The 23,739-nt window shown below is 47.4% G+C and overlaps 1 protein-coding gene across 1 annotated transcript in view; it reads left to right on the top strand.

The window, feature by feature from the left end:
* The window catches only part of LOC138768859 (IgGFc-binding protein-like), a 68,999-nt gene that overhangs the window by 24,426 nt on the left and 20,834 nt on the right, over positions 1 to 23,739 (top strand). The window contains exon 2 of the mRNA XM_069946826.1: positions 22,980 to 23,033. Within this exon, the coding sequence (XP_069802927.1) occupies positions 22,980 to 23,033 (54 nt within the window). The remainder of the gene's footprint in view (positions 1 to 22,979; positions 23,034 to 23,739) is intronic.

Raw genomic sequence — 23,739 nt, 5'->3', positions numbered from 1 at the left:
ACCAGACGCCCATCAACTAATATAGACCCCCATCAACTAATGCAGACCCCAGACCAGACCCCCATCAACTAATACAGACCCCAGACCAGATATCCATCAACTAATACAGACCCAAGACCAGACCCCCAACAACTAATACAGACCCCAGACCAGACGCCCATCAGCTAATACAGACCCCCATCAATACAGACCCCTGACCAGACCCCCAACAACTAATACAGACCCCAGACCAGATATCCATCAACTAATACAGACCCCAGGCCAGACCCCCATCAACTAATACAGACCCCAGACCAGACCTCCATCAACTAATACAGACCCCAGACCAGACCTCCATCAACTAATACAGACCCCAGACCAGACCCCCAACAACTAATACAGACCCCAGACCAGACGCCCATCAACTAATACAGACCCCCATCAACTAATACAGACCACTGACCAGACCCCCAACAACTAATACAGACTCCAGACCAGATATCCATCAACTAATACAGACCCCAGACCAGACCCCCAACAACTAATACAGACCCCAGACCAGATATCCATCAACTAATACAGACCCCAGACCAGACCCCCATCAACTAATACAGACCACTGACCAGACCCCCAACAACTAATACAGACTCCAGACCAGATATCCATCAACTAATACAGACCCCAGACCAGACCCCCAACAACTAATACAGACCCCAGACCAGATATCCATCAACTAATACAGACCCTAGACCAGACCCCCATCAACTAATACAGACCCCAGACAGACCTCCATCAACTAATACAGACCCCAGACCAGATATCCATCAACTAATACAGACCCCAGACCCCCATCAACTAATAAAGACCCCAGACCAGACCTCCATCAACTAATACAGACCCCAGACCAGATATCCATCAACTAATACAGACCCCAGACCAGACCCCTATCAACTAATACAGACCCCACACCAGACCCCCATCAACTAATACAGACCCCACATCAGACCTCCATCAACTAATACAGACCCCAGACCAGATATCCATCAACTAATACAGACCCCAGACCCCAAACAACTAATACAGACCCCAGACCAGACCCCCATCAACTAATACAGACCCCAGACCAGACCCTCATCAACTAATACAGACCCCAGACCCCCATCAACTAATACAGACCCCAGACCCCCATCAACTAATACAGACCCCAGACCAGATATCCATCAACTTATACAGGACTAATAGGATGGAAGACGATAGGACCCTTATTACTATCGAGTGTTGTACACTACCCCCCCCCCCCCTCTGCTTCCAGGTCCACTTACCTGTATTACATGCCACACGGTCCAATCCCACCAACCTGCGGCTGCCCATTGTCTATAATCACCAAGTATAATGTTATAGGGCTTTGTTGTTTTTGCTTTCTTCACTATTTTTACAAGTTTGGCATACTTTACTATTGATGGTTCACAAGAAGACAAAAAGAAAGAGAACCCAGAGGGCGGCCATTAGTTTCGGGGTGGGCAGAGCGGAGGTACAGGTTTAACCTGTCAGACAATGGTTACTGAGGAACAGGAGAAAAAAACTAGAGACACAGCAGCACGGGCATCAGATGGAGACGGCAGCAGGTGAGTGACTGCTACAGGTGCTCCTACAGATGGAGACCGCAACAGGTGAGTGACTGCTACAGGTGCTCCTACAGATGGAGACGGCAGCAGGTGAGTGACTGCCACAGGTGCTCCTACAGATGGAGACGGCAGCAGGTGAGTGACTGCCACAGGTGCTCCTACAGATGGAGACGGCAGCAGGTGAGTGACTGCCGAAGGTGCTCCTACAGATGGAGACCGCAACAGGTGAGTGACTGCCACAGGTGCTCCTACAGATGGAGACAGCAGCAGGTGAGTGACTGCTACAGGTGCTCCTACAGATGGAGACAGCAGCAGGTGAGTGACTGCCACAGGTGCTCCTACAGATGGAGACCGCAACAGGTGAGTGACTGCTACAGGTGCTCCTACAGATGGAGACCGCAACAGGTGAGTGACTGCCACAGGTGCTCCTACAGATGGAGACAGCAGCAGGTGAGTGACTGCCACAGGTGCTCCTACAGATGGAGACGGCAGCAGTTGAGCGACTGTCACAGGTGCTCCTACACATGGAGACGGCAGCAGGTGAGCGACCGCCACAGGTGCTCCTACAGATGGAGACGGCAGCAGGTGAGTGACCGCCACAGGTGCTCCTACAGATGGAGACGGCAGCAGGTGACTGCCACAGGTGCTCCTACAGATAGAGACGGCAGCAGGTGAGTGACTGCTACAGGTGCTCCTACAGATGGAGACGGCAGCAGGTGAGTGACTGCCACAGGTGCTCCTACAGATGGAGACGGCAACAGGTGAGTGACTGCCACAGGTGCTCCTACAGATGGAGACGGCAGCAGGTGAGTGACTGCCACACGTGCTCCTACAGATGGAGACGGCAGCAGGTGAGTGACCGCCACAGGTGCTCCTACAGATGGAGACCGCAACAGGTGAGTGACCGCCACAGGTGCTCCTACAGATGGAGACGGCAACAGGTGAGCGAATGCCACAGGTGCTCCTACAGATGGAGACGGCAGCAGGTGAGTGACTGCCACAGGTGCTCCTACAGATGGAGACCGCAACAGGTGAGTGACTGCCACAGGTGCTCCTACAGATGGAGACGGCAGCAGGTGAGTGACCGCCACAGGTGCTCCTATAGATGGAGACGGCAGCAGGTGAGTGACTGCCACACGTGCTTCTATAGATGGAGACGGCAGCAGGTGAGCGACTGCCACAGGTGCTCCTACAGATGGAGACAGCAGCAGGTGAGTGACTGCCACACATGCTCCTACAGATGGAGACCGCAACAGGTGAGTGACTGCCACAGGTGCTCCTACAGATGGAGACGGCAGCAGGTGAGTGACTGCCACAGGTGCTCCTACAGATGGAGACGGCAGCAGGTGAGTGACTGCTACAGGTGCTCCTACAGATGGAGACGGCAACAGGTGAGCGACCACCACAGGCGCTCCTACAGATGGAGACGGCAGCAGGTGAGCGAATGCCACAGGTGCTCCTACAGATGGAGACGGCAGCAGGTGAGCGAATGCCACAGGTGCTCCTACAGATGGAGACAGCAGCAGGTGAGTGACCGCCACAGGTGCTCCTACAGATGGAGACGGCAGCAGGTGAGTGACTGCCACAGGTGCTCCTACAGATGGAGACGGCAACAGGTGAGTGACCGCCACAGGTGCTCCTACAGATGGAGACGGCAGCAGGTGAGTGACTGCTACAGGTGCTCCTACAGATGGAGACGGCAACAGGTGAGTGACCGCCACAGGTGCTCCTACAGATGGAGACCGCAACAGGTGAGTGACTGCTACAGGTGCTCCTACAGATGGAGATGGCAACAGGTGAGTGACTGCTACAGGTGCTCCTACAGATGGAGACGGCAGCAGGTGAGTGACTGCTACAGGTGCTCCTACAGATGGAGACAGCAGCAGGTGAGTGACCGCCACAGGTGCTCCTACAGATGGAGACAGCAGCAGGTGAGTGACCGCCACAGGTGCTCCTACAGATGGAGACGGCAGCAGGTGAGTGACCGCCACAGGTGCTCCTACAGATGGAGACAGCAGCAGGTGAGTGACCGACACAGGTGCTCCTACAGATGGAGACAGCAGCAGGTGAGTGACCGCCACAGGTGCTCCTATAGATGGAGACGGCAGCAAGTGAGTGACTGCCACACGTGCTCCTATAGATGGAGACGGCAGCAGGTGAGCGACTGCCACAGGTGCTCCTACAGATGGAGACAGCAGCAGGTGAGTGACTGCCACACATGCTCCTACAGATGGAGACCGCAACAGGTGAGTGACTGCCACAGGTGCTCCTACAGATGGAGACGGCAGCAGGTGAGTGACTGCCACACGTGCTCCTACACATGGAGACAGCAGCAGGTGAGTGACCGCCACAGGTGCTCCTATAGATGGAGACGGCAACAGGTGAGTGACTGCTACAGGTGCTCCTACAGATGGAGACGGCAGCAGGTGAGTGACCGCCACAGGTGCTCCTACAGATGGAGACGGCAGCAGGTGAGTGACTGCTACAGGTGCTCCTACACATGGAGACGGCAGCAGGTGAGTGACCGCCACAGGTGCTCCTACAGATGGAGACGGCAGCAGGTGAGTGACTGCTACAGGTGCTCCTACAGATGGAGACGGCAGCAGGTGAGTGACCGCCACAGGTGCTCCTATAGATGGAGACGGCAACAGGTGAGTGACTGCTACAGGTGCTCCTACACATGGAGACGGCAGCAGGTGAGTGACTGCTACAGGTGCTCCTACAGATGGAGATGGCAGCAGGTGAGTGACTGCTACAGGTGCTCCTACAGATGGAGATGGCAGCAGGTGAGTGACCGCCACAGGTGCTCCTACAGATGGAGATGGCAGCAGGTGAGTGACTGCTACAGGTGCTCCTACAGATGGAGATGGCAGCAGGTGAGTGACCGCCACAGGTGCTCCTACAGATGGAGACGGCAGCAGGTGAGCGACTGCCACACGTGCTCCTACAGAATGATACAGAGGCATAGCCAGGTGAATTGCTTTGTTACAGAGAAAAGTGATCCTGATGTCTTACCGGAATGTAATAATACATTACATTATTGGTGTGTAATAATATTACAGGTTATAGTGACTACAGTCTGTTGTGTAATAATATTACAGGTTATAGTCACTACAGTCTGGTGTGTAATAATATTACAGGTTATAGTGACTACAGTCTGTTGTGTAATAATATTACAGGTTATAGTCACTACAGTCTGGTGTGTAATAATATTACAGGTTATAGTCACTATAGTCTGGTGTGTAATAATATTACAGGTTATAGTCACTATAGTCTGGTGTGTAATAATATTATAGGTTATAGTTTGGTGTGTAATAATATTATAGGTTATAGTCACTATAGTTTGGTGTGTAATAATATTACAGGTTATAGTCACTACAGTCTGGTGTGTAATAATATTACAGGTTATAGTCACTATAGTATGGTGTGTAATAATAATACAGAATATAGTCACTATAGTCTGGTGTGTAATAATATTAACCCTTAGGGGACACAGCCAGTTTTCATTTTTGCATTTTCGTTTTTCCCTCCTCGTGTATATAAGGCCATAGCGCCTGCATTTTTCCACCTAGAGACCCAAATGAGCCCTTATTTTTTGCGCAACTAATTGTACTTTGCTATGGCAGATGTAATTTTTGCCTAAAATGTGCCGGGAAACCAGAAAAAAATTATATGTGTGGTGAAATTTAAAAAAAAAATGTTTTTGTTTTATTTGGGGGGGGGGGGGTTGTTTTTACTATGTTCGCCCTGGGGTAAAACTGACTCGTTATATATGTTCCTTAAGTTGTTACGATTACAACGATATGTAACATGTATAACTTTTATTTGATTTGATGCCTTGTAAAAAATTAAAACCTTTTAAAGAAAATATATGTTCCTTAAAATCGCTCCATTCCCGGCTTATAGCGCTTTTATCCTTTGGTCTATGGGGCTGTGTGAGGTGTCAGTTTTTGCGACATGATGTGTTCTTTCTATCGGTACCTTGATTGCGCATATATGACTTTTTGATTGCTTTTTATTACAATTATTCTGGATTTGATGCGACCAAAAATGCGCAATTTTGCACTTTGGGATTTTTTTGCGCTGACGCCGTTTACCGTACGAGATCAGGAATGTGATTAATTAATAGTTCGGGCAATTACGCACGCGGCGATAGCAAACATGTTTGTTTATTAATTAATTTATTTATTTTTATTTATAAAATGGGGAAAGGGGGGTGATTCAGACTTTTATTAGGGGAGGGGTTTTGTGTTATTAAAAATACATTTTTCTTTTACTTTACACATATACTAGAAGCCCCCCTGGGGTTAGGGTTATTCCCCCTGGGGTTAGGGTTATTCCCCCCTGGGATTAGGGTTATTCCCCCCTGGGGTTAGGGTTATTCCCCCCCTGGGGTTAGGGTTATTCCCCCCTGAGGTTAGGGTTATTCCCCCCCTGGGGTTAGGGTTATTCCCCCCCTGGGGTTAGGGTTATTCCCCCCCTGGGGTTAGGGTTATTCCCCCCCTGGGGTTAGGGTTATTCCCCCCTGGGGTTAGGGTTATTCCCCCCTGGGGTTAGGGTTATTCCCCCCTGGGGTTAGGGTTATTCCCCTGGGGTTAGGGTTATTCCCCCCTGGGGTTAGGGTTATTCCCCCCTGGGGTTAAGGTTATTCCCCCCTGGGGTTAAGGTTATTCCCCCCCTGGGGTTAGGGTTATTCCCCCCCTGGGGTTAGGGTTATTCCCCCCCTGGGGTTAGGGTTATTCCCCCCTGGGGTTAGGGTTATTCCCCCTGGGGTTAGGGTTATTCCCCCCTGGGGTTAGGGTTATTCCCCCCTGGGGTTAGGGTTATTCCCCCCTGGGGTTAGGGTTATTCCCCCTGGGGGACTTCTAGTATATGCACTCTGATCTCTCATAGAGATCCATGCAGTATAGTTATACTGCATGAATCCATGAGATCGGTGTTCTATTACTTTTGGCTGCTGCAGCCAAAAGCAATAGAATGCCGAGCCGGGATCAGCGCCATTATGGAGCAGACCCCGGCCCGGGATGGATGCAGGGATCGCCCCCCCCCGCAATCGCGCCGCAGGGGGGCGATCCCCCCACTAGACCACCAGGGATGTATAACAGCAAGTATTTAGAAGCAGCTGTCAACTTTGACAGCTGCTTCTAAGTACTTAATTAGCGGGCACGGCGATCGGACCGTGCCCGCTAATAGCCGCGAGCCCGGGCTACATGCGGCACCCGGGATCGCAGCAGTTCAGAGGGGGGTCGCCGCGCGACCCCCCTCTGAACTCCCATAGCGGCACGAGGACGTTCAATAACGTCCTGGTGCAGCTATGGGTTAATATAGGTTATAGTCACTATAGTCTGGTGTGTAATAATATTACAGGTTATAGTCACTATAGTTTGGTGTGTAATAATATTACAGGTTATAGTCACTACAGTCTGGTGTGTAATAATATTACAGGTTATAGTCAATACAGTCTGGTGTGTAATAATATTACAGGTTATAGTCACTATAGTCTGGTGTGTAATAATAATACAGGTTATAGTCACTATAGTATGGTGTGTAATAATATTACTGGTTATAGTCACTATAGTCTGGTGTGTAATAATATTACAGGTTATAGTCACTATAGTCTGGTGTGTAATAACATTACAGGTTATAGTCCCTATAGTCTGGTGTGTAATAATATTACAGGTTATAGTCACTATAGTCTGGTGTGTAATAATATTACAGGTTATAGTCACTACAGTCTGGTGTGTAATAATAATATAGGTTATAGTCACTATAATCTGGTGTGTAATAATATTACAGGTTATAGTCACTACAGTCTGGTGTGTAATAATAATATAGGTTATAGTCACTATAGTCTGGTGTGTAATAATATTACAGGTTATAGTCACTATAGTCTGGTGTGTAATAACATTACAGGTTATAGTCACTACAGTCTGGTGTGTAATAATAATATAGGTTATAGTCACTACAGTCTGGTGTGTAATAATAATATAGGTTATAGTCACTACAGTCTGGTGTGTAATAATAATATAGGTTATAGTCACTACAGTCTGGTGTGTAATAATATTACAGGTTATAGTCACTACAGTCTGGTGTGTAATAATAATATAGGTTATAGTCACTACAGTCTGGTGTGTAATAATATCACAGGGTATAGTCACTACAGTCTGGTGTGTAATAATAATATAGGTTATAGTCACTATAGTTTGGTGTGTAATAATATTACAGGTTATAGTCACTATAGTCTGGTGTGTAATAATATTACAGGTTATAGTCACTATAGTCTGGTGTGTAATAATATTACAGGTTATAGTCACTATAGTCTGGTGTGTAATAATATTACTGGTTATAGTCACTATAGTCTGGTGTGTAATAATATTACAGGTTATAGTCACTATAGTCTGGTGTGTAATAACATTACTGGTTATAGTCACTATAGTCTGGTGTGTAATAATATTACAGGTTATAGTCACTATAGTCTGGTGTGTAATAACATTACAGGTTATAGTCCCTATAGTCTGGTGTGTAATAACATTACAGGTTATAGTCACTATAGTCTGGTGTGTAATAATAATACAGGTTATAGTCACTATAGTCTGGTGTGTAATAATATTACAGGTTATAGTCCCTATAGTCTGGTGTGTAATAATATTACTGGTTATAGTCACTATAGTCTGGTGTGTAATAATATTATAGGTTATAGTCACTATAGTCTGGTGTGTAATAATATTACTGGTTATAGTCACTATAGTCTGGTGTGTAATAATATTATAGGTTATAGTCACTATAGTCTGGTGTGTAATAATATTACTGGTTATAGTCACTACAGTCTGGTGTGTAATAATAATATAGGTTATAGTCACTACAGTCTGGTGTGTAATAATAATATAGGTTATAGTCACTACAGTCTGGTGTGTAATAATATTACAGGTTATAGTCACTATAGTCTGGTGTGTAATAATATTACAGGTTATAGTCACTATAGTCTGGTGTGTAATAATATTACAGGTTATAGTCACTATAGTCTGGTGTGTAATAATATTACTGGTTATAGTCACTATAGTCTGGTGTGTAATAATATCACAGGGTATAGTCACTACAGTCTGGTGTGTAATAATATTACAGGTTATAGTCACTATAGTCTGGTGTGTAATAATATTACAGGTTATAGTCACTATAGTCTGGTGTGTAATAATATTACAGGTTATAGTCACTATAGTCTGGTGTGTAATAATATTACAGGTTATAGTCACTATAGTCTGGTGTGTAATAATATTACAGGTTATAGTCACTATAGTCTGGTGTGTAATAATATTACAGGTTATAGTCACTATAGTCTGGTGTGTAATAATAATACAGGTTATAGTCACTATAGTCTGGTGTGTAATAATATTACAGGTTATAGTCACTACAGTCTGGTGTGTAATAATATTACAGTTTATAGTCACTATAGTCTGGTGTGTAATAATATTATAGGTTATAGTCACTACAGTCTGGTGTGTAATAATATTACTGGTTATAGTCACTATAATCTGGTGTGTAATAATAATACAGGTTATAGTCACTATAGTCTGGTGTGTAATAATAATAATAATAATATAGGTTATAGTCACTATAGTCTGGTGTGTAATAATACTATAGGTTATAGTCACTATAGTATGGTGTGTAATAATAATACAGGTTATAGTCACTATAGTCTGGTGTGTAATAATATTATAGGTTATAGTCACTATAGTCTGGTGTGTAATAATATTACTGGTTATAGTCACTACAGTCTGGTGTGTAATAATAATATAGGTTATAGTCACTACAGTCTGGTGTGTAATAATAATATAGGTTATAGTCACTACAGTCTGGTGTGTAATAATATTACAGGTTATAGTCACTATAGTCTGGTGTGTAATAATATTACAGGTTATAGTCACTATAGTCTGGTGTGTAATAATATTACAGGTTATAGTCACTATAGTCTGGTGTGTAATAATATTACTGGTTATAGTCACTATAGTCTGGTGTGTAATAATATCACAGGGTATAGTCACTACAGTCTGGTGTGTAATAATATTACAGGGTATAGTCACTACAGTCTGGTGTGTAATAATATTACAGGTTATAGTCACTATAGTCTGGTGTGTAATAATATTACAGGTTATAGTCACTATAGTCTGGTGTGTAATAATATTACAGGTTATAGTCACTATAGTCTGGTGTGTAATAATATTACAGGTTATAGTCACTATAGTCTGGTGTGTAATAATATTACAGGTTATAGTCACTATAGTCTGGTGTGTAATAATAATACAGGTTATAGTCACTATAGTCTGGTGTGTAATAATATTACAGGTTATAGTCACTACAGTCTGGTGTGTAATAATATTACAGTTTATAGTCACTATAATCTGGTGTGTAATAATAATACAGGTTATAGTCACTATAGTCTGGTGTGTAATAATAATAATAATAATATAGGTTATAGTCACTATAGTCTGGTGTGTAATAATAATATAGGTTATAGTCACTAGTCGGACCGACGGGAAGAGAAGAAGACAGCCGCAGCGGGGAACGAGGTGCTAGGTGAGTTGTTTTTGTTATTTTTTTTTTCTGTCTGGGGGGCATCTACAAGGGGAGAGCGCACAGGTGGACTATATACTACAGGGGGGACCTCACAGGGGGCTATATACTACTGAGGGGGCTATATACTACTGGGGCGAGCGCACAGGGGGCTATATACTACAGGGGGGACCTCACAGGGGCTATATACTACTGAGGGGGCTATATACTACTGGGGGGAGCGCACAGGGGGTTATATACTACAGGGGGGACCTCACAGGGGCTATATACTACAGGGGGAAAGCACAAGGGGGGCTATATACTACTGGGGGGGACTTCACAGGGGGCTATATACTACTGGGGGGAGAGCACAGGGGCGCTATATACTACTGGGGGGAGCTCACAGGGGGCTATATACTACAGGGGGACAGCGCACGGGGGGGCTATATACTACAGGGGGAGCTCACAGGGGGCTATATACTACAGGGGGGAGCTCACAGGGGGGCTATATACTACTTGGGGGGAGCTCACGGGCGCTATATACTACTGGGGGGAGCTCACAGGGGGCTATATACTACAGGGGGAGAGCTCACAGGGGGCTATATCTACAGGGGGAGAGCACAGGGGGGCTATATACTACTGGGGGGAGCTCACAGGGGGCTATATACTACTGGGGGACAGCGCACAGGGGGCTATATACTACAGGGGGAGAGCGCACAGGGGGGCTATATACTACTGGGGGGAGCTCACAGGGGGCTATATACTACAGGGGGAGAGCGCACAGGGGGGCTATATACTACAGGGGGGAGCTCACAGGGGGCTATATACTACAGGGGGAGAGCGCACAGGGGGGCTATATACTACTGGGGGAGCAACAGGGGGCTATATACTACTGAGGGAGAGCGCACGGGGAGGCTATATACTACTGGGGGGAGCTCACAGGGGGCTATATACTACTGGGGGACAGCGCACAGAGGGCTATATACTACAGGGGGAGAGCGCATAGGGAGGCTATATACTACTGGGGGGAGCTCACAGGGGGCTATATTCTACAGGGGGAGAGCGCACGGGAGGCTATATACTACTGGGGGGAGCTCACAGGGGGCTATATACTACAGGGGGAAGCGCACAGGGGGGCTATATACTACTGGGGGAGCAACAGGGGGCTATATACTACTGAGGGAGAGCGCACACGGGGGGCTATACACTACTGGGGGAGCAACAGGGGGGCTATATACTACCAGGGCTGTCACCCTCTTTGTACCTAATATCAAAGGCCTGGTGACAGAGAAAAAAATGCCAGTTTTCCCGCTAATAAGCAGCAATTCTATATATAAATAGTTGAACGTTTGTGACAAAGTAACAAAACACGTTTCCTACTGATGTTCAGCTCGGACCTTCACCTGACAATAGACCCCGGTAAGTGACCTTCACTAAAAGTTGTTGAGTACCCCTGGTCTAGTGTGTAATAATATCACAGGTTATAGTCTGGTGTGTAATAATATCACAGGTTAAAGTCTGGTGTGTAATAATATTACAGGTTATAGTCTGGTGTGTAATAATATTACAGGTTATAGTCTGGTGTGTAATAATATTATAGGTTATAGTCTGGTGTGTAATAATATTATAGGTTATAGTCACTACAGTCTAGTGTGTAATAATATTACAGGTTATAGTCACTACAGTCTAGTGTGTAATAATATTACAGGTTATAGTCACTATAGTCTGGTGTGTAATAATATTACTGGTTATAGTCACTACAGTCTAGTGTGTAATAATATTACAGGTTATAGTCACTATAGTCTGGTGTGTAATAATATTACAGGTTATAGTCACTATAGTCTGGTGTGTAATAATATTACAGGTTATAGTCACTACAGTCTGGTGTGTAATAATATCACAGGTTATAGCCTGGTATGTAATAATATTACAGGTTATAGTCTGGTGTGTAATAATATTATAGGTTATAGTCTGGTGTGTAATAATATTATAGGTTATAGTCTGGTGTGTAATAGTATTACACGTTATAGTCACTATAGTCTGGTGTGTAATAACATTACAGGTTATAGTCACTATAGTCTGGTGTGTAATAGTATTACACGTTATAGTCACTATAGTCTGGTGTGTAATAACATTACAGGTTATAGTCACTATAGTCTGGTGTGTAATAATAATACAGGTTATAGTCACTATAGTCTGGTGTGTAATAATATTATAGGTTATAGTCTGGTGTGTAATAGTATTACACGTTATAGTCACTATAGTCTGGTGTGTAATAACATTACACGTTATAGTCACTATAGTCTGGTGTGTAATAATATTACAGGCTATAGTCACTATAGTCTGGTGTGTAATAATAATACAGGTTATAGTCACTATAATCTGGTGTGTAATAATAATACAGGTTATAGTCACTATAGTCTGGTGTGTAATAATAATATAGGTTATAGTCCCTATAGTCTGTTGTGTAATATTATTACTGATGATGTCCATTTCTGGTGACCGGGCTGCCCAGTCCTGGAGCTCCATGATGTTCATGTCTGGTGACTGGGACGGCTAGTACTGGAGCTCCATGATGTCCATGTCTGGTGACTGGGCTGACCAGTCCTGGAGCTCAATGATGTCCATGTCTAGTGACCGGGCTGGCCAGTCCTGGAGATCAATAATGTCCATGTCTGGTGACCAGGCTGGCCAGTCCTGGAGCTCCATGATGTCCATGTCTAGTGACCGGGCTGGCCAGTCCTGGAGATCAATAATGTCCATGTCTGGTGACCAGGCTGGCCAGTCCTGGATCTTAATGATGTCTATGTCTGGTGACTGGGCTGCCCAGTCCTGGAGCTCCATGATGTTCATGTCTGGTGACTGGGCTGCCCTGTCCTGAAGCATAATGATGTCCATGTCTGGTGACTAGACTGCCCAGTCCTGGAGCTCCATGAGGTTCATGAATGGTGACTGGGACGGCCAGTCCTGGATCTCAATGATGTTTATGTCTGGTGACTGGACTGACCAGTCCTGCAGTTCCATGATGTTCATGTCTGGTGACTGGACTGACCAGTCCTGGAGCTTCATGATGTCCATGTCTGGTGACTGGGCTGGCCAGTCCTGGAGTTCAATGATGTCCATGTCTGGTGACTGGGCTGGCCAGTCCTGGAGATCAATGTTGTCCATGTCTGGTGACCGGGCCGGCAAGTCCTGGAGCCTAATGATGTCCATGTCTGCTGACTGGGCTGACCAGTCCTGGAGCTCAATGATGTCCATGTCTGGTGACTGGGCTGACCAGTCCTGGAGCTCCATGATGTCCATGTCTGGTGACCGGGCTGCCTAGTCCTGGAGCTCAATGAAGTTCATGTCTGGTGACCGGGCTGGCCAGTCCTGAAGCTCAATGATGTCCATGTCTGGTGACCAGGCTGGCTAGTCCTGGAGCTCAATGATGTCCATGTCTGGTGACGAGGCTGGCGAGTCCTGGAGCTCAATGATTTCCATTTCTGGTGACTGGGCTGGCCAGTCCTGGAGCTCCATGAAGTCCATGTCTGGTGACTGGGCTGACCAGTCCTGGAGCTCAATGATGTCCATGTCTGGTGACTGGGCTGACCAGTCCTGGAGCTCCATGATGTCCATGTCTGGTGACCCGGCTGACCAGTCCTGGAGCTCAATGATGTTCATGTCTGGTGACTGGACTGACCAGACCTGGAGCTCCATGATGTTTATGTCTGGTGACTGAGCCAACTAGTCCTGGACCTCCATGATATGCATGTCTGGTGACTGGGCTGGCCAGTCCTGGAGATCAATGTTGTCCATGTCTGGTGACCGGGCTGGCCAGTCCTGGAGCTCAATGATGTCCATGTTTCGTGACCGGGCTGGCCAGTCCTGGAGCTTCATGATGTCCATGTCTGGTGACCGGGTTGACCAATCCTGAAGCTCAATGGTGTCTATGTCTGGTGACTGGGCTGGCCAGTCCTGGAGCTCCATGATGTTCATGTCTGGTGACTGGGCCGGCTAGTCCTGGAGCTCCATGATGTCCATGTCTGGTGACTGGGCTGCCGAGTCGAGTTCAATGACTTACATGTTTGGTGACCGGGCTGGCCAGTCCTGGAGATTAATAATGTCCATGTCTGGTGACCGGGCTGGCCAGTCCTGGAGCTTAATGATGTCCATGTCTGGTGACTGGGCTGCCCAGTCCTGGAGCTCAATGATGTTTATGTTTGGTGACCGGGCTGCCCAGTCCTGGAGCTCAATGAAGTTCATGTCTGGTGACCGGGCTGGCCAGTCCTGAAGCTTAATGATGTCCATGTCTGGTGACTGGGCTGACCAGTCCTGGAGCTCCATGATGTCCATGTCTGGTGACCGGGCTGCCTAGTCCTGGAGCTCAATGAAGTTCATGTCTGGTGACCGGGCTGGCCAGTCCTGAAGCTCAATGATGTCCATGTCTGGTGACGAGGCTGGCGAGTCCTGGAGCTCAATGAAGTTCATGTCTGGTGACCGGGCTGGCCAGTCCTGAAGCTCAATGATGTCCATGTCTGGTGACCAGGCTGGCTAGTCCTGGAGCTCAATGATGTCCATGTCTGGTGACCAGGCTGGCGAGTCCTGGAGCTCAATGATTTCCATGTCTGGTGACCGGAATGGCCAGTCCTGGAGCTCCAGGAAGTCCATGTCTGGTGACTGGGCTGACCAGTCCTGGAGCTTCATGATGTCCATGTCTGGTGACCTGGCTGACCAGTCCTGGAGCTCCATGATGTTTATGTCTGGTGACTGGGCCGACTAGTCCTTGACCTCCATGATATGCATGTCTGGTGACTGGGCTGGCTAGTCCTGGAGATCCATGATGTTCATGTCTGGTGACTGGGATGGACAGTCCTGGAGCTCCATGATGTCCATGTCTGGTGACCTGGCTGACCAGTCCTGGAGCTCCATGATGTTTATGTCTGGTGACTGGGCCGACTAGTCCTTGACCTCCATGATGTTCAGGTCTGGTGACTGGGCCGGCTAGTCCTGGAGCTCCATGATGTCCATGTCTGGTGACTGGGCTGGTCAGTCCTGGAGCTCCATGATGTCCATGTCTCGTGACCGGGCTGCCCAGTCCTGGAGCTCCATGATGTTCATGTCTGGTGACTGGGCCGGCTAGTCCTGGAGCTCCATGATGTCCATGTCTGGTGACTGGGCTGCCGAGTCGAGTTCAATGATTTACATGTCTGGTGACCGGGCTGGACAGTCCTGGAGATCAATAATGTCCATATCTGGTGACCGGGCTGGCCAGTCCTGGAGCTTAATGATGTCCATGTCTGGTGACTGGGCTGCCCAGTCCTGGAGCTCAATGATGTTTATGTCTGGTGACCGGGCTGCCCAGTCCTGAAGCTCTATGATGTCCATGTCTGGTGACTGGGCTGCCCAGTCCTGGAGCTCCATGATGTTTATGAATGGTGACTGGGACGGCAAGTCCTGGTGCTCCATGAAGTCCATGTCTGGTGACTGGGTCAGTCAGTCCTGGAGTTCCATGATGTCCATGTCTGGTGACTGGCTGGCCAGTCCTGGAGCTCCATGATTTCCATGTCTGGTGACTGGGCTGGCAAGTACTGGAGCTCCATGATGTACATGTCTGGTGACCAGGCTGCCCAGTCCTGGAGCTTCATGATGTCCATGTCTGGTGACTGGGCCGGCTAGTCCTGGAGCTCAATGATGTTCTTGTCTGGTGACTGGGTTGCCCAGTCCTGGAGCTCAATGATTTCCATGTCTGGTGACCAGGCTGGCCAGTCCTGGAGATCAATAATGTCCAAGTCTGGTGACCGGGCTAGCCAGTCGTGAAGCTTAATGATGTCCATGTCTGGTGACTGGGCTGCCCTGTCCTGGAGCTCCATGATGTTCATGTCTGGTGACAGGGCTGGCCAGTCCTGGAGCTCAATGATGTTCATGACTGGTGACTGGGACGGCCAGTCATGGAGCTCAATGATGTTTATGTCTGGGGACCGGGCTGGCTAGTCCTGGAGCTCCATGATGTTCATGACTGGTGACCGGGCTGGCCAGTCGTGGAGCTTAATGATGTCCATGTCTGGTGACTGGGCTGCCCTGTCCTGGAGCTCCATGATTTCCCTGTCTGGTGACTGGGCTGGCCAGTCCTAGAGCTGAATGATGTCCATGTCTGGTGACTGGGCTGGCCAGTCCTGGAGCTCAATGATGTCCATGTCTGGTGACCAGGGCTGTCAATTCCTGGAGCTCATGATGTTCATGTCTGGTGACCGGGCTGGCCAGTCCTGGAGCTCCATGATGTTCATTTCTGGTGACTGGGCTGGCCGGTCCTGGAGCTCCATGATGTCTATGTCTGGTGACTGGGCCGGCCAGTTCTGGAGCTCCATGATGTCCATGTCTGGTGACTGGGCTGCCCAGTCCTGGAGCTCCATGATGTTCATGACTGGTGTCTGGGACTTCCATTCCTGGAGCTCAATGATGTCCATGTCTGGTTACTGGGCTGGCCAGTCCTGTAGCTCCATGATGTCCATGTCTCGTGACTGGGCTGACCAGTCCTGGAGCTCAATGATGTCCATGTCTGGTGACTGGGCTGACCAGTCCTGGAGCTCAATGATGTCCATGTCTGGTGACTGGGCTGACCAGTCCTGGAGCTCCATGATGTCAATGTCTGGTGACCGGGCTGACCAGTCCTGGAGCTCAATGATGTTCATGTCTGGTGACTGGACTGACCAGTCCTGGAGCTCCATGATGTTCATGTCTGGTGACTGGGCTGGCCAGTCCTGGAGCTCAATGATGGTCATGTCTGGTAACTGGCCTGGCCAGTCCTGGAGCACCTTAATCTTCTTTGCCTTGAGGAACTTTTGATGTAGAGATGGATGGATGAGATGGAGCCCCATCTTGATGCAAAATGTCACCCCTTTAATGATTAGGAATGTAAGAGGTAGCTAAAACTTCTTGATATTTTAGGCTATTGATATTACCTTCCACCCTGCAATTGTTTTGCACACCCCATACCATGATCTTTCCACCACCAAACCTAACTGTTTTCTGGGTGTATCTTGGATCCATATGGGTTGCAGTTGGTCTCCTACAGTATTTGCGGCGGCTGTGGTGTAATTCAACTGAAGATTCACCTGAGAAATCAACCTTCTGCCACTTTTCCAGTGTCCATCTGTGTAGCAGTCTGTGGGCCTTGACAAATGCCACACGTTTTTTTACTTGCCTTTTATTTAGTATTTCTGGTCACTGATTCCACCATGAAGGACATTTTCAGACATATTCTTACAAAGTCTTCTAGTTGACACAGGGATTTGAGGGCTGGCTTTTGATTTTTGAACCAAGAAACGTTTCACCTGAGCTGTTGTCTTGTGGTTTCAGCTTTTATATGAGTCATTTCCAAAACCAATGGACGAATTTTAAGTCAGGTTATAAGCTTTGGTTTCCACAACATGGAGAAGCGACAGAACTTCTGTCAGGGATTGTAGATAGATGATAGATAGATAGATAGACAAGAAAAAAAGCCGCAAATCCAAGGTTTGTGTGGCGGGTGCTGAATGGGTTTAGTCCCTGGCTCGGGATCCCTTCAACAGATAGCAACAGATCCCTTCTACAGCATGCCAGCTCAGATGGTGAAAAACAGTGTAATTTATTCCAAAATAAGTACAAAACAGGAGATGCAACGTTTCGGTTTTCTCACAAAATGCTTGAAAATGGTTTTGTGAGAAAACCGAAACGTCGCATCTCCTGTTTTGTACTTATTTTTGAATAAATTGCACTGTTTTTCACCATCTGAGCTTGCGTGCTATGGACTCTTGCTATCTAGGTAGCTAGCTAGCTAGATACAAAGCAATGGTCCGCAGCACACCAGCATAGATGAAAAAAATGGGTTTATTGGCAAAAGTGCAAAATACAAAGTACAACGTTTCGATTTCCTCTCAAAATCGTTTTCAAGCTTGGCCGAGGCACTTACTCTGTAACTGATAACTGATGGCCCGATGATGGTTCCTGTGTATTGGGAGGATAGGATAACTGATGGCCGGATGATGGTTCCTGTGGATGGGAGAGATAACTGGTGGCCGGATGATGGTTCCTGTGGATGGGGGATGGGAGAGATAACTGGTGGCCGGATGATGGCTCCTGTGCATGGGGGATAGGAGAGATAACTGATGGCTGGATGATGGTTCCTGTGGATGGGGAGGACTGGAGATAACTGATGGCCGGATGATGGCTCCTGTGCATGGGGGATAGGAGAGATAACTGATGGCTGGATGATGGTTCCTGTGGATGGGGAGGACTGGAGATAACTGATGGCCGTAGGATGGTTCCTGTGTATGGGGAGGACAGGAGAGATGACTGAAGGCCGTATGATGGTTCCTGTGTATGGGAAAGACTGTAAACTTTGATGACCAGAATGTCCCCCCCCCCCCCCCCCCGGCTTGGTATGTGGCCGCACCCTTTTACATTTTGACGATCACCTTTTCCAGCTCCGCACTGAGGCGGGCTTTAATATAAGTATTCAAACCATCCAAATAGATGACAAGTCATCTTCAGTTGAGGTAGAATCTCCTGGGGGTATATAGAATCTCCCACAATTACTCTGCCATATCTTTTTCACAGGGAGGTCACTCGACTGGGTTAGCATTTTGCTCTAGGCACAAATGGTAGAGTGAATATTTACCCTGCTGTCGGAGGACTTATACGTTGCCATGTCACAATGAGAGATATAGCAGGACAAACAAGTGTACCGTGTCAGGCATGTGAACTTTGTCCAGTCTGCACATTCCTACAAAATTCTCCAGTCCACCAAAGGATTGTGAGTGTAGACTTACCCCAGCCCTGGAGATTATACTGTCATTTACAGTAAGCTCTGATATGTCCTCGGGCATGGGAAAAGCTTCTGATTGGACCAGGTCTCACTCCTGAGACCCTGTGTGATCCTGAGATACAGCCGGGGGAGTGGCCAGTGGCTGGCAGGGACATTCAATACTTCTATAGACTCTAATACAATGGATACGTCAGAATTGATTGATTTGATTAACTACCAGGGAGTGAAGCATGTTGTCAGGCCCTCCTCCCGGCTTTATCTCAGGATCGCTGGGGTCTCGGCAGTGATATGTCTGAAAAAGGGTCCTATTAGACAATCACTGCAAACCAGAGCCCTCTTCTTCTAATCTCAGCAAAAGAACGAGCGATATAACATTTAGCCGATATTTAGCGAGCGATTAACAATAATTTTATGGTCAGTTTAAAATATGTGATTAATGAGACGAGAACAATTTCGATTGTTGCCTCATTTACACCAAACAGTTGTTTAACCCCTGGCCGCACCAGTCAGTTGTTGTACGTCCTGGCAGGAGGTTACTTTCCGCACCAGGAGGTACAATAACTCCCGGTGCCCACTATCTACATACACAGTGATCGGAGCCGCAGCTTAACTGCCAACTGATAGCTGAGAGTTTAGTGTTACTGTTCCTGGACCACCAGCACCAGCACCAGCACCAGCGGTCACCGACATTAGTGGTTCAGTAACAATCCACTGATGCCGGTGATAACAAAAGTAAAACCCCCAGTCTCGGTCTCCACTGATATCTGGGATCCAGGGGAAACTGTGCCAGAGCTCCTCATCCCTGCCTCCAATACCATCCCCCAACTCTCGCCACCGCATCCACCGGACCACCAGCCCCAACCTCAGCACCCCCTCATGCGATCGCCACCACCGCCTGCCTTAACCCCGTCTCAATCCCATCCGCCGCACAACTGGAAGCTGATCATCTCAGGAGAAGTACAGAGCATTGATGCAGGTTCTGGTCCCTCACCAGGCAAAAGCTGTGAGATCAGAGCCTGCACCCGGGGGCTATGTTCACACTACGTAAGTCTCCGGATGTAGCGCGTTCTGTGAATAAGCGGCCGGAGACTTACGTAGTTTGCGTACAATGGGAAGTATAGGAAGTACGGCCGCACAGTTCACACTACGTACAAACTTACGCCAGGATCGTACGCGGCGGCGTAAAAAATGAGCCAGACCATTGTTTGAGGACGAAAATGTCGTAACTTACGCCCGTAGCGTAACATGCGGTCCCGTACGGAGTGGTGATTTCTTCTTTTTTGCAGCTTTTTGTGCCGATCCAAAAGGTTCTGTGGGGTGTCCGGGGCTAGGCGAAGCTTTCCAAGTAAAAGACCGCTGTCAAATCGCTACGTAGGGGGCTCGGGAAGCGTAAGTAGACTCCTGGTGTCAGTTCGCGCTCCGTACGTAGCCGGCAGCAAGTAGTGTAAATCCCCGGCCGGAGTTTAACGCGTATATGTCCGGCCGCGAAAATATGCGGCCGAACATATACGCAGTGTGAACATAGCCATATAGTGTAAAAACACACATAATATTAAATACCCCTTCCCCTGTGATCTCCTAGTGATAAGTGAGCTCTTAGTTTCCCATAGTTTTGGTAGTGTCCGTCAGTAAGCGTCCATTAGTAAGCATCAGTCAACGCCCGTTAGTAAGCGTCAGCGTCCATTAGTAAGCGTCAGTCAGTGTCTGTTAGTAAGTACCAGTGTCAGTCAGTGTCCGTTAGTAAGTGCCAGTGTCAATCAGGGTCCGTTAGCAAGCATGTCAGCGTCCGTTAGTAAGCACCAGTGTCAGTCAGCGCCATTAGTAAGCGCCAGTGTCAGCCTGCGTCTGTTAGTAAGTATCCGTTAGTAAGAGTCAGTCAGCGTCCCTTAGTAAGTGTGAGTAAGTGCCAGTCAGCATCCATAAGTAAGCGTTAGTTAATGGCCATTAGTAAGCATCAGTTAGTGTTAGGACTCGAGCCGTGCATTCAGCTCCTGGCATCGCAGATGTGTGCGGCCAAAGCATTCATAACAACCGCTCAGGTCGGTTGCTGGGGGCGCGATGACGACGTCCATAGCAGCCGGACTGCTTCTCTTGTTTTTCACCTACTCTGCTCTGCTATTCCATGTTGTAGCAGAGGCCGGGGTGTCACTCCCCTGGCTGATCAACTTAGGTGTTGGGAGCGCTCACTGATTGTTGACTGACAGCTGACTCACCAGTAAGCTGTCAGTATCTGTGCAGGACCTGGTGCCTCAGCTCCAATCAAGCCTGAGGCTGGGACTACAGGTTCCATAAGTACCAGCATTTGTATCATGTTGCTGCCTGTGATAGTATCTAGCCCCTAGTTTACTTGACCTAGCGGTTTCCTGCATTTATTCTCTGGTTACCTGACTTCGGCTATTAACCCTTTGACTTCCCCTCTGGACACGATTTTTGTACTTTGCTGCTCGGTTGGTTTTGACTTGGACTCTTGACTTTCCCCTTATTGTGTTGTGTATTGTCTTGTTTTGTTCTGTGTTCCACTCAGTTAGATCAGTGACTGCCGTCCAGTTGTCCGTTGCTATTAGAGCTTCTGAGGCAAGCAGGTAGGGGCAGTGGGGCGGGTGCCAGCTTCAGGGCTCACCTGTCCTTGTGTTTCCCTGTCCCTATCCTAACAGTCAGCATCCGTAAGTAAGCGTAAGTCTGTGTCCATTGGCAAGCATCAGTCAGCATCCGTAAGTAAGCGTTAGTCAGTGTCCATTGGTAAGCATCAGTCAGCATCCGTAAGTAAGCGTAAGTCTGTGTCCATTGGCAAGCATCAGTCAGCATCCGTAAGTAAGCGTTAGTCAGTGTCCATTGGTAAGCATCAGTCAGCATCCGTAAGTAAGCGTAAGTCTGTGTCCATTGGCAAGCATCAGTCAGCATCCGTAAGTAAGCGTTAGTCAGTGTCCATTGGTAAGCATCAGTCAGCATCCGTAAGTAAGCGTTAGTCGGCGTCCATTAGCATCAGTCAGCATCCGTAAGTAAGCGTTAGTCAGTGTCCATTGGTAAGCATCAGTCAGCATCCGTAAGTAAGCGTTAGTCGGTGTCCATTAGCATCAGTCAGCATCCGTAAGTAAGCGTTAGTGAGTTTCTGTTAGTAAGCGTCAGTCAGCATCCGTAAGTAAGCGTTAGTCAGTGTCCATTGGTAAGCATCAGTCAGCATCCGTAAGCGTTAGTCAGTGTCCATTGGTAAGCATCAGTCAGCATCCGTAAGTAAGCGTTAGTCGGTGTCCATTAGCATCAGTCAGCATCCGTAAGTAAGCGTTAGTCAGTGTCCATTGGTAAGCATCAGTCAGCATCCGTAAGTAAGCGTTAGTCGGTGTCCATTAGCATCAGTCAGCATCCGTAAGTAAGCGTTAGTCAGTGTCCATTGGTAAGCATCAGTCAGCATCCGTAAGTAAGCGTTAGTGAGTTTCTGTTAGTAAGCATCAGTCAGCATCCGTAAGTAAGCGTTAGTGAGTTTCTGTTAGTAAGCATCAGTCAGCATCCGTAAGTAAGCGTTAGTGAGTTTCTGTTAGTAAGCATCAGTCAGCATCCGTAAGTAAGCGTTAGTGAGTTTCTGTTAGTAAGCGTCAGTCAGCATCCATAAGTAAGCCTCAACATTGGTTAGAAAGGGGCAGTAAATGTCCGTGCATTTGCTGGTAGAGCAGGAGTGCACACCGAGACAGAGGTGCTCCTTCTCTTCTGAGCTCTGCACCCGCACAATACTTTGTGTTCACAAATGGGGTATTTCCGTACTCTGGAGAAATTGCTTTACGAATATTGAGGCTTTTTTTATTCAAGATTTTTGAAATTTGAAAAATATGGGTTTTCAGCAAAGTATAAGTGTGAAAATTGTGATTTTTTTTTTATTTTCACAGCCCAATTTTGCAAAAAACTTTAAAAAGCCTTTGTAGTCCAAATGCTCATTGTACCTATTGTCACATTCCTTAAGGGGTGTAGTTTTCAAAATGGAGTCACCTGTGGGGGTATTCCCGTCTATTCACCAAGCCCATGAAATAATATGTTATTTCTGTTTTTTTCAGCAATGGGACGCTCTCATGGTCTGCCGTGCCTCCTGCTGCTCTCCCTGGCAATCAGTGAGTATAGGTTACAGCAAGACAATAGGGGTTCATAGAAATAATCCATGAAAATGACCAATGAAAAGTGTCCAAGTAACTGTGGTGGGAGAATGATCCAGAAGAGCACAGTAGGGAAGCAATTGTATCCGTCTCCTGCCGTGCCTTACTTGTTTTTGTGTCTCACAAGGACCTTCCTGCTCAGCCAATAGTTGCAGCAGGATCCCGCGCCCATCTGATTGGCTGAGTGGGAAGGTCCTAGTGCAACACAGACACATGGTAGTGGAGCAAGGTGGTAAGGGCCCTATTACAACAAACTATTATTGGCTGTACATGGCTGATTATAGGCCAAAAATAGTTTGGTGTAATAGGTCATGTTAAAAGGCAACAATTATCCGACATACACAATTTTAGCTGATAATTGTCTGTAAATATGACCTATCAAAACAATCACGATAGAGAGGGTCCGCTGGCTGTCGTTCCATGTAACAGGAGTGGCAGCAGCAGACCACCCTTCGCCCCCCCCCCCCCCACTCGCTGTCTGTGTGTCTAACAGCACAGACAATGAGCAGGGAACGAGGAGGAAGCGATTGCTGGCCTCACAGCTCAGCGCCTCCTCCTCTGCATCGCTACGTGTAATATGGCCCTAAGTGGAGGCTGTTTTTTTTTTTTATTTGCCCCTTCAGCTTGGTTAATTAAAAAAAAATTCTAAGGAATGTCTCTTTAA

This window comes from Dendropsophus ebraccatus, chromosome 12, assembly GCF_027789765.1.
Source record: "Dendropsophus ebraccatus isolate aDenEbr1 chromosome 12, aDenEbr1.pat, whole genome shotgun sequence".
Classification (NCBI taxonomy): domain Eukaryota; kingdom Metazoa; phylum Chordata; class Amphibia; order Anura; family Hylidae; genus Dendropsophus; species Dendropsophus ebraccatus.
The sequence above is the reverse complement of the archived record's forward strand: the minus strand, read 5'-3'. Positions and strand labels throughout refer to the sequence as shown.